Source organism: Fukomys damarensis, unplaced genomic scaffold (assembly GCF_012274545.1).
Source record: "Fukomys damarensis isolate Sample0158 unplaced genomic scaffold, DMR_v1.0_HiC HiC_scaffold_30, whole genome shotgun sequence".
In the NCBI taxonomy this organism is placed as follows: domain Eukaryota; kingdom Metazoa; phylum Chordata; class Mammalia; order Rodentia; family Bathyergidae; genus Fukomys; species Fukomys damarensis.
In genome coordinates this window covers 3,771,761-3,784,692 of record NW_022900942.1, presented here as the reverse complement: position 1 = coordinate 3,784,692, position 12,932 = coordinate 3,771,761, and the positions used below count along the sequence as shown (strand labels likewise).

Below are 12,932 nucleotides of genomic sequence, written 5' to 3'. Positions count from 1 at the left end.
TACTTTGAGAAAATGGTTGAAAATTACAAATGACTGCATAAATTGGCCACAGAAATAATCCAAGGCTAACTGGAATAATATTCATAGCACACCAGGAGTGCATAAATAATTTACTTTACAACCCACAAAATTAAATTTCAAGACCTTAAAGGATTGTCTATATAAATTTTTTTTTTTTTTTTTGTACAAGGGAACTCAGGCCCTTGCATTTGCAAGTGGCGGAACCACTGAGCCAAATCCCTGGCCTGTCTATGTAAATCCTTTCAGTGGTTGCCTGGAAATGAGTTGTTTCTTCTTTCTCTTTTCTTGTTTTTACAGTCCCATATAAAATGTTGAGCTGGAGTTTCTCTCTTCCTCAAATGAGACAGCACCTTTATTTATGTCTACTGCCTCTTGTCTTCATTGCCACAGTGCACTGTGGATGGGCGATATCATTTTCCTTTTGGTGTTTCTGTCAATCCAAAACATCCATAATGGAACCACTTTATTGAGCAATCTTGGTTATCACATCCCACCATCTCACTGTAAAATACCTGATTACAAATGCCATATCGAGGTTCATTTGGGTCATGAGTCCAATCAACCTGACTATTTGAATCTGGTTCTAGCACTACCTTTGTCTGCTGGGAGATTTCCTGCACAACAGTTGCTGATGAAGAACTTGAGGACGATTACGAAGAAGAAGAGGATGATGATGACTGCTGGCTTATTATTTTTGCTCTTCTGACCACTCTGTGAGTTGGAGGCTGACGAACTAGCATTCTGTGTTAATGTTGTCATGAGTGCTGAAGATGATAAGCAGCCAGCTCCTTCCCTGGGCATTGAAAATTCTTTTCCCAACTGAAAATCATTATTCTTAAATGCTTTGGAACTGGCTTTTAACCTTGATGCCCTTTCCTCCATCTGGGCTGTAGCTTGAACTGCTTGCGCTGCTGCCATGGTAATTGCTCCTGCTCCATTACCTAAAGATAATGAGCCAATGTTATAGGATGCCAGAGGTTGGGAAGAATTCGCTTTGTAAGCGTTGTTGGAAGAGGCTGTGGAATTATTTTGACAACCCAGTGTATTTTCTTTTTTTGGTACCAGGAATGAAACTCGGGACTTTGAGCTTGCAAAGCAGGCAGCAGTACTACTGAGCTAAATCCTCGGCATGCCTCTCAGTGTATTTTCTTTGGAGGCATCTGATGTGAGGGTAGATAGAAGGGCTTCAGATTTAAACTTCTTTTCAGGAATATGATCTGTTGTTGTATGGTGAGCAGTTGGATTATATTTCCTTTTTTCCACTGGAGTATGTGACTGAGCATGGTGACTGTTCACTGGCTGTGAAGGAGGATATAATTCCAAAGATCGCCTCTCTAACACCTCTGTAATTCCAGCACTATTGGCTTCCAACTCCATTCTAAACTTAGCTTCTGATCCAGTTTTCTCAAGTGTCGATCTACCAAGTCATGTATCTGGTTTGCCAACTGCATGTTCCCATCTGCATCTTGCAAAGCTGTATAGTAGTGTTTTTTGATGGATGCCATCTGTTCTTCTCTCCACTCAGGTTTAATTCCCAAAGTAATTAAATGAGTCATAGCACAGTGATATATGTGCATCCATGCGCATAGAGGCACAGTTTGTAATAGCTAAAATTTGGAAACAACCCATTGCCCATCAATTGGAGACTGGATAAAGAAAATGTGGTTTATTTATAAAATGGAGCACTACTCAGCCATAAACAGTAAGAAATTACAGACTTTTATTGCTAAATGGACACACACTGAGCAGGCGGTACTCATAAGTGAAATAAATAGGACAGACAGTATCAATATCCAATAGTTTCTCTGGTATGAGAAACTGAAAGTGTAAATAAGGACCAAAAAGCAAAATAGATCTTGTGAAATAGGAAGAAAATGTACAAAGGAGAAGGAGAATGGGGAGGGGGAGGAGAAAGGAAAGAAAGGCATGGAATTAATATAAGAAAAGGGAAAACTGGAAACAAAGTCTATGTAAATAAGGAGGGTAGAGCCATTGAAGGGAGGGTAGGGAATGGGGAAAAAATAGATGACATAAAGGTACAAATTTCCAATGATGAATGTCATATTGTGATGAATGTCATAAAATGTGCCAATATGATTAATTTTTAAAAAGTAAAACAGGCCGGGAATTTAGCTCAGTGGTTCTGCTGCTTGCTTCACAAGTGCAAGGTCCTGAGAGAATGGGACCCCAGTACAAAAGACCAAAAACAAAACAACCCCCAAAAAACTTAGGGCCAAGAATTTAGCTCAGTGGTTCCACCACCTGCCTGGCAGGTACAACGTCCTGAGTTCAATCCCCGGTACAAATAATAATAATAATAATAATAATAATAATAATAATAATAATAATAATAAAACTTAAACAAACTAGACAGAAAAAGGAAACGAAACCAACAAAGAAAGAGGAAAAAAATGAAAATACAAACAAAATTCCTTTGGAGCCCCCAGTTCTGTGGTAGTGTCCAAGGCTGGTAGTGTCCCGAAACTGTGCCACACACCCACACCAAGTCTGCTGCAGGATTCGTGATGGGGGACCGGGGGCCATTCTTCAGCCAGCAGCTCCTTTCTGGATGTCTCTCTTTAATCCACCCAAGCATCCTACTGACTTGTGGTGGTGCCCACTTGCAGGGACAGCCCAGGACTGTGCCCATTCGCATGTTCAGTTGGCTCCACTTCGGCATGGCATAGCCTCCTCTGTTTCACCCTCACTGGCACTTGTCTATCCTCACAGGGAGAAAGGGTGCTGCTCAGTATTGCTTCAGTCTCCTTTCCAGCTGGTTAAGTTTCTCAAATCCCAAATGCAACTGCAACTATCTCTCAAGCCACTGCTCACCACTCACTCCTATCAGCTGAACTGTGTTCCCTAACTTTGGAGCACATGACAGAGGAAGCAAGAAGGGAGGGCTGGTAGCACTCCCATTGGGGACAGAGCAGAGTATCCCTCCCATAGATCTGTTTGCCAGTGAAATCTGCAGCCAGGCTACAGAGGCTTTGTGTGGAGGAAGGCTGAAGAGACAAGAGGCCAGCCGTCTTTCCCAGATTTAACATCTGTGCTTTGAGTTAGCAGCACCCATCAGTTTCCTGGGGACCTCCCAGTATGGTGAATCTTGCTCAGCACTGCCTAAGCAGCGGTGGGTTGTTGTGCCATTTTATGAAATCCCATGAATGTTTTATTTGACCTACTAGTCTCTTATTTCATCTGGGTTTTTGCATCAAGATGTGTGTCCCTTCCTTTTTTCCATTTACCTGTATTTTTGGTTGATTTTTCCCTGAGTAGGTCCAAAATAACTCCTCCTCTTTCATCCATGTTGAATCCCTCTTAGCTTCTTTTCTAGGTTGTTTGGGGCCATCTGGATAGCAGTAATCATAGCGATTATATAAAGCTCTGATTATCACATATACAAACATATGCATCTGGGCTCAGACTGATGCTCACGTATACTTACAAATGTTTTTCTGGTATCCTGAGTCTTTGTTTATAAATTCACAATGCACAGGCATTTTGGTTGTAACTCAAGACTTTGGTTATGAGCTAAAACTAAAATTCCACTTTTAACCAAAGCTGTTCCTATGGGAGGGTGGTCAAATTTGCGGGTCCCTTGTAACTTCATGCAAATTTTAAAAAGCTGACTCAAAAAGGAGAGTGCATCCACTCTATCAAGAGGACCAGGGCCAGGGATTTAGCTAAGTGGTTCAGCCACCTACCTTGCAAGCACAAGGACTCAAGTTCAAACCTTGGTACAAAAAAAGAAAAAAAAGCCATGTCTATTTATAATCAAACAACGAGTCATTGAGATTAGAACACTGTCTATTCAATACCTCATGGAAACAATAAGATTGAAATAAGCTTGGCAGTTTAGTTTTGTTTGTTTTGTTTGTTTTGTTTGTGGTACTGGTGATCAAACTGAGGACCTTGTCCTTGTGAGGCAGGCAGCTAAATTTCCAATCCTGAGCTAAATCCCCAGCCTGCTTGGCATTTAATATAGGGTAAATGCAGAAAACTACATTATCATTGCATAGATATAAATAGTCATACTTGTGTTACAAATAGCTTGCTTTAGATCATTGCATAGATATAAATAGTCATACTTGTGTTACAAATAGCTTGCTTTAAAGGGAATCACCCTGGTTTGAAACCAAGATCTTAATTCTGCTACCTGAGAAGTAACACTGAACTCCTGTCTTGCCTAATCAAGCTCCTGTCTGACCCTAATCAAGCCTCAGCTATGTAAATACTTTAACAGCTCCTCCCTACCACCACAGAAGTCCCAGTCCCGTGAGTGGTGTACAAGGTGCCACAACACGAGCCCTGACTTTCCATCTCTCACCCCCCTGACCACTACTGAATGATAATGCACTCCAAACTGAAACCTCAGTGCTGTTTCTTACCTGCCCCCTCTCACATAGCATTCCCCTCTTAAAATGTCCTTCATCTCTCCCTTTCAAAATAAACTCAGTCATGAAGATCCAGTTGAAAATTTTGTGCATTTCTTTCAAAATCCTCATTAGTTGCTACCTCCACTGCTCACCTGCTATTTAATACATATGTAAAAGTAGTACCAATATTGTTCTCAGCTGATGTATTGCCATCTATACCCTTAACAGACCTCAAGATTTTGCTTGAGGTCAGGGATTTTACCTTGCTATTTTTGTAACCTAAGCAAATCAGTTTCCAAACATTTGTAGAAAAATAAATGAGTGAATGAAATGTATTATTCTAGGCCTCAAGTTTCTCATATGTAAAACTAAGAGGTTATAACTTACATGTCTTTAGGTAAGCTCTATGGTATCATTATTGATAATTGTGGAATTTTAAAAGATATTTCAATTTGATTAGAATACAGGCTTTATTCAGTCTGTAAAATGGCGGTATATTAAATGTGTCATATATTCAGTGCTTTTTCTGCAGAAAAATAATGTTGAGGATAGTTTTCATTGGTGTATTGGTTTAAAGAGTATAAGATCTTTTCCCTTCAGCATTCGTTTCTTATTATGATTTAGTAAGTTGATCGGTACATTTTAGTTATACAGTAGGATGACATTCATCACTGGGAATCTGCATCCCTGCATGATGTATCTTGGTCCTGCTGGACCTTGTGTCTACTGTTCTCGAGGATGAGAGTTGATAGACACAAGCCTCTGAGAAACATAAAGCCTCCATCTGGGTTGCCTAATCATACCTAGTGCCTCTCAATGTGTGTGTATGGGGGAAGAGTTAAAATTTCTGGATAACACATAAAGATATACTGAAGTGCAGTCTTTTGACCAGATGGGCAACTGGGCAGCATGGACTGTGAGCCTAACAGGTGTCCGGTGCTATTGTAGAAGACTGTCACTTAGACCTTACTGGCCAGCTGGAGTGGAGCCTGTCCTTCAGTCCATTTGGCCATCCTTTCTACCCTCTATTCAACACCCTACATTGTCCCCATATCTACTCTGTACCCAGAGAGAAAATTTGCCCCAGGAGTCATTGGATGTCATGAGAGTCCCTAGGACAATTCCCAACCAAGATAGGGCTAGAAGCCAAGTAGTGGCAGGATTTGAATAAGTATTGTTCTGGTGGTCCCTCGTCAACAGAATTGTAGATTGGGTAAACTATACATACTATAATCACAGTACACTAGAGATGGTAGGAAAGGAATAGCAGAACAATAAGGCCCCACCAGTCAAATGGCCTGGGGAAAAAGACTGGCTTTAGATATGATCCTGGCAGAAACAGGGGAAGCAGGTATCCTGAGAGGGAGCTGGTGCTGTACTTTTGTTCCACATAGCACAGCTCCAGATGTAATAGTGGCAAAGCTCTACAGGGCCTATGATGCTGGCGAATGAGTTGGCACAGACCTCAGGAATATATGACCTTTTCTCTAACCTGATGGAACAGTGGTTTGGGAAATGGAAGGGAATAATGACTTTGATCCTGAGTTGGCTTAACATTGGGTTTGTGGCAATGACTTTAGTGAGATGTTGCATCAGTTGCTATGTAAGACCATTGGTACAGAGATCGATAGAGCCAGCCCTTCGCAGGCAATGCCTGATGACCTACAAAAGCAAGCTGCTCCTATTAAAAGCTCAGACCCAGATCTTAAAAGCAAGCAATGTTAGGTGACATTGAAGGAAGAGTAATAGAGTATAATAAAGAGGGGGAAACAGAAAAGTAGTCATTTCTGTCAAAGAGAATAGTTAGAATAAATCCATTTTATATCAATCTCTATTTCTTTACAGCCCATTTTTGTAAAAGGTACACATGCTTGTTTGGCCATTCCTTAGAAAGACAACTTGAGACAAAGGCCATGAGGCAGTCAGTCCACCTGGCATAATGTTTTTTGTGGGGAGGGGGTGCCTGGGATTGAACTGAGGACCTTGGGCTCAAGACAGGATAGATGCCACTGAGCTAAATTCCTGACACCATCCTGACATAAATTTTGTGTGTGACAAAGAGATTCCTGAGTCACAGGATCTGTTCCACCCCAATACTATGACACTTGAAAAACTAGGTAGTAGGGTCAGTCTCTATGGCCACACCCACCTCCAAGAGGGCAAGGCCTGGTGACATCAGTTTATCAAGAAATAAAATCAACAGGTTATTCTTGTGTGTACTGGATGGCTTTGTTTAGTTCAGCCATGTGCTCTTCTGAAGCAGGGAAACCTTGCTTAAATCCTCCCAAGGTCTGTCCTTTTGTTCTGCTTTTTTTTTTTTTTTCTGTCTCAGGGATAGAACTGGGGATCCTGCCATTGTGAGGCAGGTGGCAGCACCACTGAGCTAAATCCCAGGCCCCAGTTCTGCTTGTGACACTGGAAATTTTGTGGCTAACACATGGATGGATATTAAATAGGGGTTGGAATAAGGTTGGTTGGAACTGTGAAAGCTAGGTAGATAAAACACTTCATACTTTTCAGGTTTGCAATAGGATGCACTATTTTACATACCAACAGAAAGAATCTCCTTGAAAAGAGTTTAGATTCTCAGCACACTAGCAGGTTTTATATGTAATGTTCAGTTTCTTTTAATAAAGTGAAAGCTAGACACAGTGTCACGTACCAGTAATCCCAGTCTCAGGGTCCTGAGGCAGGAGGACCACCAGGAGCATGAACCCAGCCTGAGCTGTACAGTGAGTTTAAGGACAGCCTGCACTACACAGTGAGAGCCTGTCCAAAAATAAAGACCAACAAAATTGGTAATTGATATCTTACTGAATGATGAATTTAGACTATACAGTGCAAATGTTGTCCTCCACTTATTATTTTCCTTGGCTATTTTTATGACTTGGATTACGAGTATTCTTTTAAGAGATCCTTTCCAAATAGTTCACAAGTTTGACTCGTGTATAAAAAAAATTTGAGAATTGATCTTGCTTCCTGTGTATAGAAACATTATTTTATTGAATGTAATTTATTGGTTACAAAAAAACTTTCCTGCTGTCGAGATGGTGCCTGTTAATCTAAACATGAAATTCAGTTGTTATATGGAAAGTATATCCTAAGTAGCTGCTTTCTCTTTTTTTGTTTTTGTTTTGTTTTGTTTTTGTACAAGGGATCAAACTTGGGCCCTTGAGCTTGCAATTCAGGGTGTGACACCACTGAGCTAAACCCTTGGCCTGGTAGTTGCTCTTAAGAGTAGTATTTTAAAGCCAGGTGTGGTGGCCCAGGCCTGTAATCCCAGCACTCGGGAGGCTGAGGAAAGAGGATTGCTGTGAGTTTGAGACCAGTCTGGGCTACATAGTGAGTTCCAGGTCACTCTCCACTACATAGTGAGACCCTGTCTCAAAAAATCAAAAAAAAAAGGGGGGGTAGTATTTTACCTGTGTTTTGACCTACTAGAGTTTCTGAAATGTATTTCAAGTCTCAATTTTTCTAGTTCAAAGTTAGAACAACTATGGTTGATTTTTATTCAATATTTTTGCACTTTTATATACCAAGTTAATATGCTCCAATCCGGCAAAAATTCTTTTCATTCCCTCTCCCACTCCATATGAATGTCCCAAACCCTTATTAGGGAAGATAGTCATCAGTTCAACTTCACTCCTCTTTAACAGAATCTCTCTTTTTAATTATATTTTGGGGCAGTCATGGTGAAGTGCATGTGTAAATCCAGCACAGGGCAGGCTGAGAAACACACGTCACAGGGAGTTCAAGGCTGACTTGGACTGCAAAGGCACTAAAGGCCAGAATCAACTGCATAGTGAGACCCTGTTTCAAATAAATACTGATTTTGGGTTGATACCTAATAATATACATTACTTATGGAGCACAGAACAATAGGCATATCCATCACCTCAAATATGTATCATTTCTTTGTGTTGTAAGCAGTTCTAAATCTTCTCTACTAGCTTTTTGTTTTGAAGTATACAGTTAATTATTGCCAACCATAAGTTCCTTTTAATTTCATCAACAGCATTGTTATCTTCATCTTTTATCGTGCATGTCCTTATAACCTCCCCAGAGAAAAAAGGTGTACTGTTTCCCCTCCTCATTTGAATTGGCAGAGGGAACTTCTGAGGCACACTGCACAGGGTGTAGAATTTTCCTAAGAAATCCTTTACTCTTGAACTTCGTATCTACCCACAGGCAGTACTGCAAGGACTTTGTGTTTATTTTAAACTCTTAGGAATAAGGTTTCACCTCACTTCATTTTAAAAAATGACAGAATCCTGTACAAGTGGCACATATCCAACCTTTGAAATGTGCACATGCCCTTTTTAAGAAATAGGTAAGTGTGGTCCCTGTTCTTCTCATGTTATGTGTATGAGATGGAAAGAATGATTGAGTAGGGTGAACAAAATGAGACTCTAGTCCTTATAGAATCACACACCTTCAGAATTAGGAAGGCATAAGTTATGCTTTGTTTAATTTTCAGTTTTGGGCTTTGTGGCAAATGTACATGTTATCATTTATCAAGGTGGCAAGACCTCAGAATTTTAGTTTTTTAATTAATTAATCCACATTTCAATTGATGTGTTATTGTTTGAACCAAAGGGCATTGTTACTGACCTACATCCCATGCTTTTTACAGAACCACTTCATTTTGGGCTGGGGAGTTAGCTCAGTGGTGCTGCTGGCTGCCTGGCAAGTAGAAGGTCACAAGTTCAAGCCCCAGTGCCCCAAAATAAAAAAGACAAGCAAAACTATTTCATTGGGAGGCAAGGTCTGCCTAATTTGCTGTTGCCAAGGTTGGATTCAAATTCACAATCTTCCTTCTTCATCCTCCAGCGGTGCTAGGTTTTCAGTTGTTTGTCACCAGGCTCAGCTGAAATTCAAACCTATAAATTGTGCAGAAATAGACTCAAAAAGTGACAGAAAATGAAAAATAAGCACTTAAAATTTGGTCAGAATGGCAAGAGCCTGTGACATTTAAAAATAGATAGATTCTATGTTCACCATCTGCCTCCTGTGGAAAGTAGTCTCATTTAGTTGTGGTTTGAAAATTTGAGGACAGCCAGTGGTGGCTGGTTGTGCAAGTTTACAATCTGTGCCATTCAGGTAGCTGTGGTGGGAGGACTTTACATCGAAGGTCACCAAAGGGAGTCACTGTGAGTCCCCATCCGAAAATAAAAACCAAACGTGTGTAAGTGTAGATCAGTGTAAAGGCCCTGTGCCGGCCCAGCCGTCACAACACGAACATGCCTGAGTTGGGGAGTGAGGATTGAGAAAGGAAAGAACACTCAAACCTGAGTGAGACACAAAGAAGTCTTGTGACAGACTGCTTGGGCCTGCACAAGATGGCTGCCCTCAACCTTAGCCTTTGCCTCAGTGGAAAAATCCCACTAGACTACATGCGTGACTTTTGGTAGGTCTAGCCCCTGGGCAAACAGGAAATCTTACAGAAAGAATAGCCCTTTGTGCTAACCATAGGGTCACGGGATCTGGAGCAGGAAGCAGGTGGTATTTCCTTGTCCTGCTTGCCCCTAGAGATTGTGAAGTTAAAGATCGCATAGGGTTAACTGTTGATGTACGCCTTCCCACTTACCCCTCCCCACATTTGGTAAAATACTGATTGCTGTATGCTGCTAAGTGCTTTGTCCCTTTATGCTTAAATGCTTGAATGACTCATGTGATTGGTAGAGGATTTGTTTGAACTGTCCAATAAGCTTGCTGAACCTTCCCCCTGGGATAACAGTATATAATCGTTTTGCTGAGCCAATAAAGTGCCTTTGATCAGAAACCAGACTTGGGCCGTGTGCTCTAACTTCTTAAAGATTTCGTTCACAGACATTCAAGATCGGATCGGCCTCTGATGACCCATGAATAAGAGGCGGCTCTCACCTCCTATTCCCCGCTGGACGGGGTCCCCCCAGAGAGCCGCAAAGTCTAATTTATTTTACAGCAATAGCTCTTTTTAAAGGCACATCAGCAGGAAGCACCAAGCAATTATTTTTATCTTATGCAAAGGTCAGTTTCCTTGACTGGTTACAGATAATATGGACTCTTTGACAACATTCCTGATTTCCTCTTATCTCAGGGTCAAGCTTAAAGAGCAGTGTCCTTGAAAGGCAACAAATGTTAACACAGGAGCATCCTGATAATAGATTGTGTCAATGCCTTAGTTGTAGAGGAAGTAGTTATTTTTCAAAATTAAAGGCTAGTGGGTCATGACTGGCCCCCACAAGGCCCTGCTTGCAATCCCCAGTACAAAGAAAAAAGCTGATTCTGAGTGAGATGTCCCAGGAAGAGACAGGAATTTCCTGATAGTTGGTCAGAAAGCCTCACCTCAGACTGAGAAGCACCCAGCAAAGGACACATTTGAGTTTTACAGGTTTTACAGTTTTACAGTGAATGGCATTCGGTATTACTGCTATTCCCAGCTGGGGCTGTTCCCTCAGGAAAGAGTAGGGTTGATTACTGGAAGGCTCTAAGTTGGCACCTGGACCAAAATATGCTCAAAACTTTGTTATGTCCTTCGTTTGGCACAACATTTTATACATTGTAGTGAAAGTGTAAATGAAGGCTAGGGTTGTTTTCTTTCAGGCCACTGTCCCTCTTTGCTAGCACTGCTCTCATCCAGTTCATTCTCATGACCCTCCACTTACATCAAGGAAGACAGGGTCTTGCTTGCTTAATTATCAGCTGCTTGTCTGCAGAGTTGCAGATGCCACCTTGCTTTCCCTTGGGCTGGGATTTTAAAGCCCTGAGCTTCCCCATCTTGCGTGAGAGTGATTTCGTGATTAGAAGGTAATGAAATATTAAGGATTATTTAATCACATCAATCCCTGGAGTGATATGCAAACATACATTAATGAAATAGTAATGGACTTTTCTTTTTTACTTCCTCTATTTTGTGTTTTGTTTGTAGTGTATTAGGATTCAACCCAGGGCCTCATGCAGGCTAGTAAGTACTGTACTAGGAAGACCCATACCCAGAATTTTTACATTTTTAAAATTCCTCGACAGGCTGTCACTTATTTGCCCAATGATGCCTGAAATCCTCCTACCTCAGACCTTTTGAATAGCTGGGATTACATGTGTGCTCAGCCCCACCAGGTTTAGTTTCTCTAGCGTAAAACTGGAAAATGTTATCCCTTCCTTCTTGCTCAACATTGGGAGAAGTCTCTCAAACAAAAATGATCCTTGTGAATGCAACATAGGGTTGGGGATTTTATGTGTAAAACAATGTTCTGGGCTTAGGAAATAGCTCAGTGATAAAACATTTTTTTGGCATGCAAGAAGGCACAGAGTTCCAGCCTTCTTGCCAGACACAACCTACACATTCTCAAAAAGTCAAACCACTTTCATATTAAATCAAAATTATCACTATTTGGGATAACAAATACAGCTACCTTGAAGTGATAGGAAAACCAAAGTGTTTTTCCTTCTATTGGTGTTAACACAATTATAAAACAACACTAACCCTGTCATCTCCAAAATGTGGGAAGTTTTTCTGTACCAGTAATGAATTCTGGAGCGGACCCTAGTGAGGTGTCATGTAATTCCACTGGATGCAGATGCTAGCTGTGCTTGCCTAGAAGCATAAAACTCTGGGTTGAGGTCAAGTACTGAAAAGAAAAATTGTGACCCTATCTACCAAAGGATAGCCCAGACTGCACAAGTTAAGGGCTTAGCATCATGGGACTGTGCTCTGTTATATATCAATCTCAGGAGCCAGTCTAGACCAGTGTTTTTCTGTTTCGCGGTACATTGGGTTGAACTCAGGACATTTGCATTCGTGTACATCTCAATACCACGTTTAAAAACATAATTTTTTCTGCAGGGCATGGGGGTTTAGCTGAGTGGTGCTGCCTCCTGCCTCGCAAAAGCAAGGTCCCGAATTTGATCCCTGGTACCAAAAAACATTCTTTTTAAAAATTTTGAGCAGGGTATCCTACGTCACTGGGTTGCCCAGTCTGGGACTGATTTTGAGATCCTCCTGCTTCAGCCAATTACAGGCAGACACTGGCAAAGTCTTTTTTTTTTTTTTTTTTTTAATTCAAAACAGTAACGTCTAAGTTCAAAAGAGACGAAATGGGAAGCTTCTAAATATTTACGTAGTTCCAAGCTGCCAAGAAAAGAGTTCTGGAAATTGGTTTTAAACCAGGAATGCAACTAATCCTACCGAAAAAGCACAATTTAAAATGTCCTCCAGGCCTGAGGGGGGAGCTCAGTTCCAAAGCACCTAGCCATTGTGCCCCAGGCAAAGAGAACGTCCAATCGGAGTGCGCCGTGAAAGGCCGGAACACCCTGCGCATGCGCATTAGTCATCCCTGACCCTCCCGACTTTGCAGCCTTTTGGAGCTCGCTGTTTTTCTCGCGGTGTCCTTTGTCGCGCTGTCCCCCTCGCTCTCGAGCGTTCCTCCGGAAGACTCTAGGAAGACTCAGCAGCAGGAAGATGGCAGTGGTGAGTGCGGGGCTGGGAGACGCGGAAAGCCGGGATGTATGCAGCTCCGAGACCGACTCAGCTTCCATGTGCGTTCCGGAGTCCGC

The 12,932-nt window shown here is 41.6% G+C and overlaps 1 protein-coding gene and 1 pseudogene across 1 annotated transcript in view; one reads left to right on the top strand and one right to left on the bottom strand.

Moving 5' to 3' along the window:
- Positions 1-373: 373 nt before the first annotated feature.
- LOC104854847 lies at positions 374-1,598 on the bottom strand (annotated as a pseudogene).
- An 11,095-nt stretch (positions 1,599-12,693) lies between these two features.
- The window catches only part of LOC104851094 (zinc finger protein 709-like), an 8,124-nt gene continuing 7,885 nt past the window's right edge, over positions 12,694-12,932 (top strand). The window contains exon 1 of the mRNA XM_033757476.1: positions 12,694-12,846. Within this exon, the coding sequence (XP_033613367.1) occupies positions 12,838-12,846 (9 nt within the window). The 5' untranslated portion in view covers positions 12,694-12,837. The remainder of the gene's footprint in view (positions 12,847-12,932) is intronic.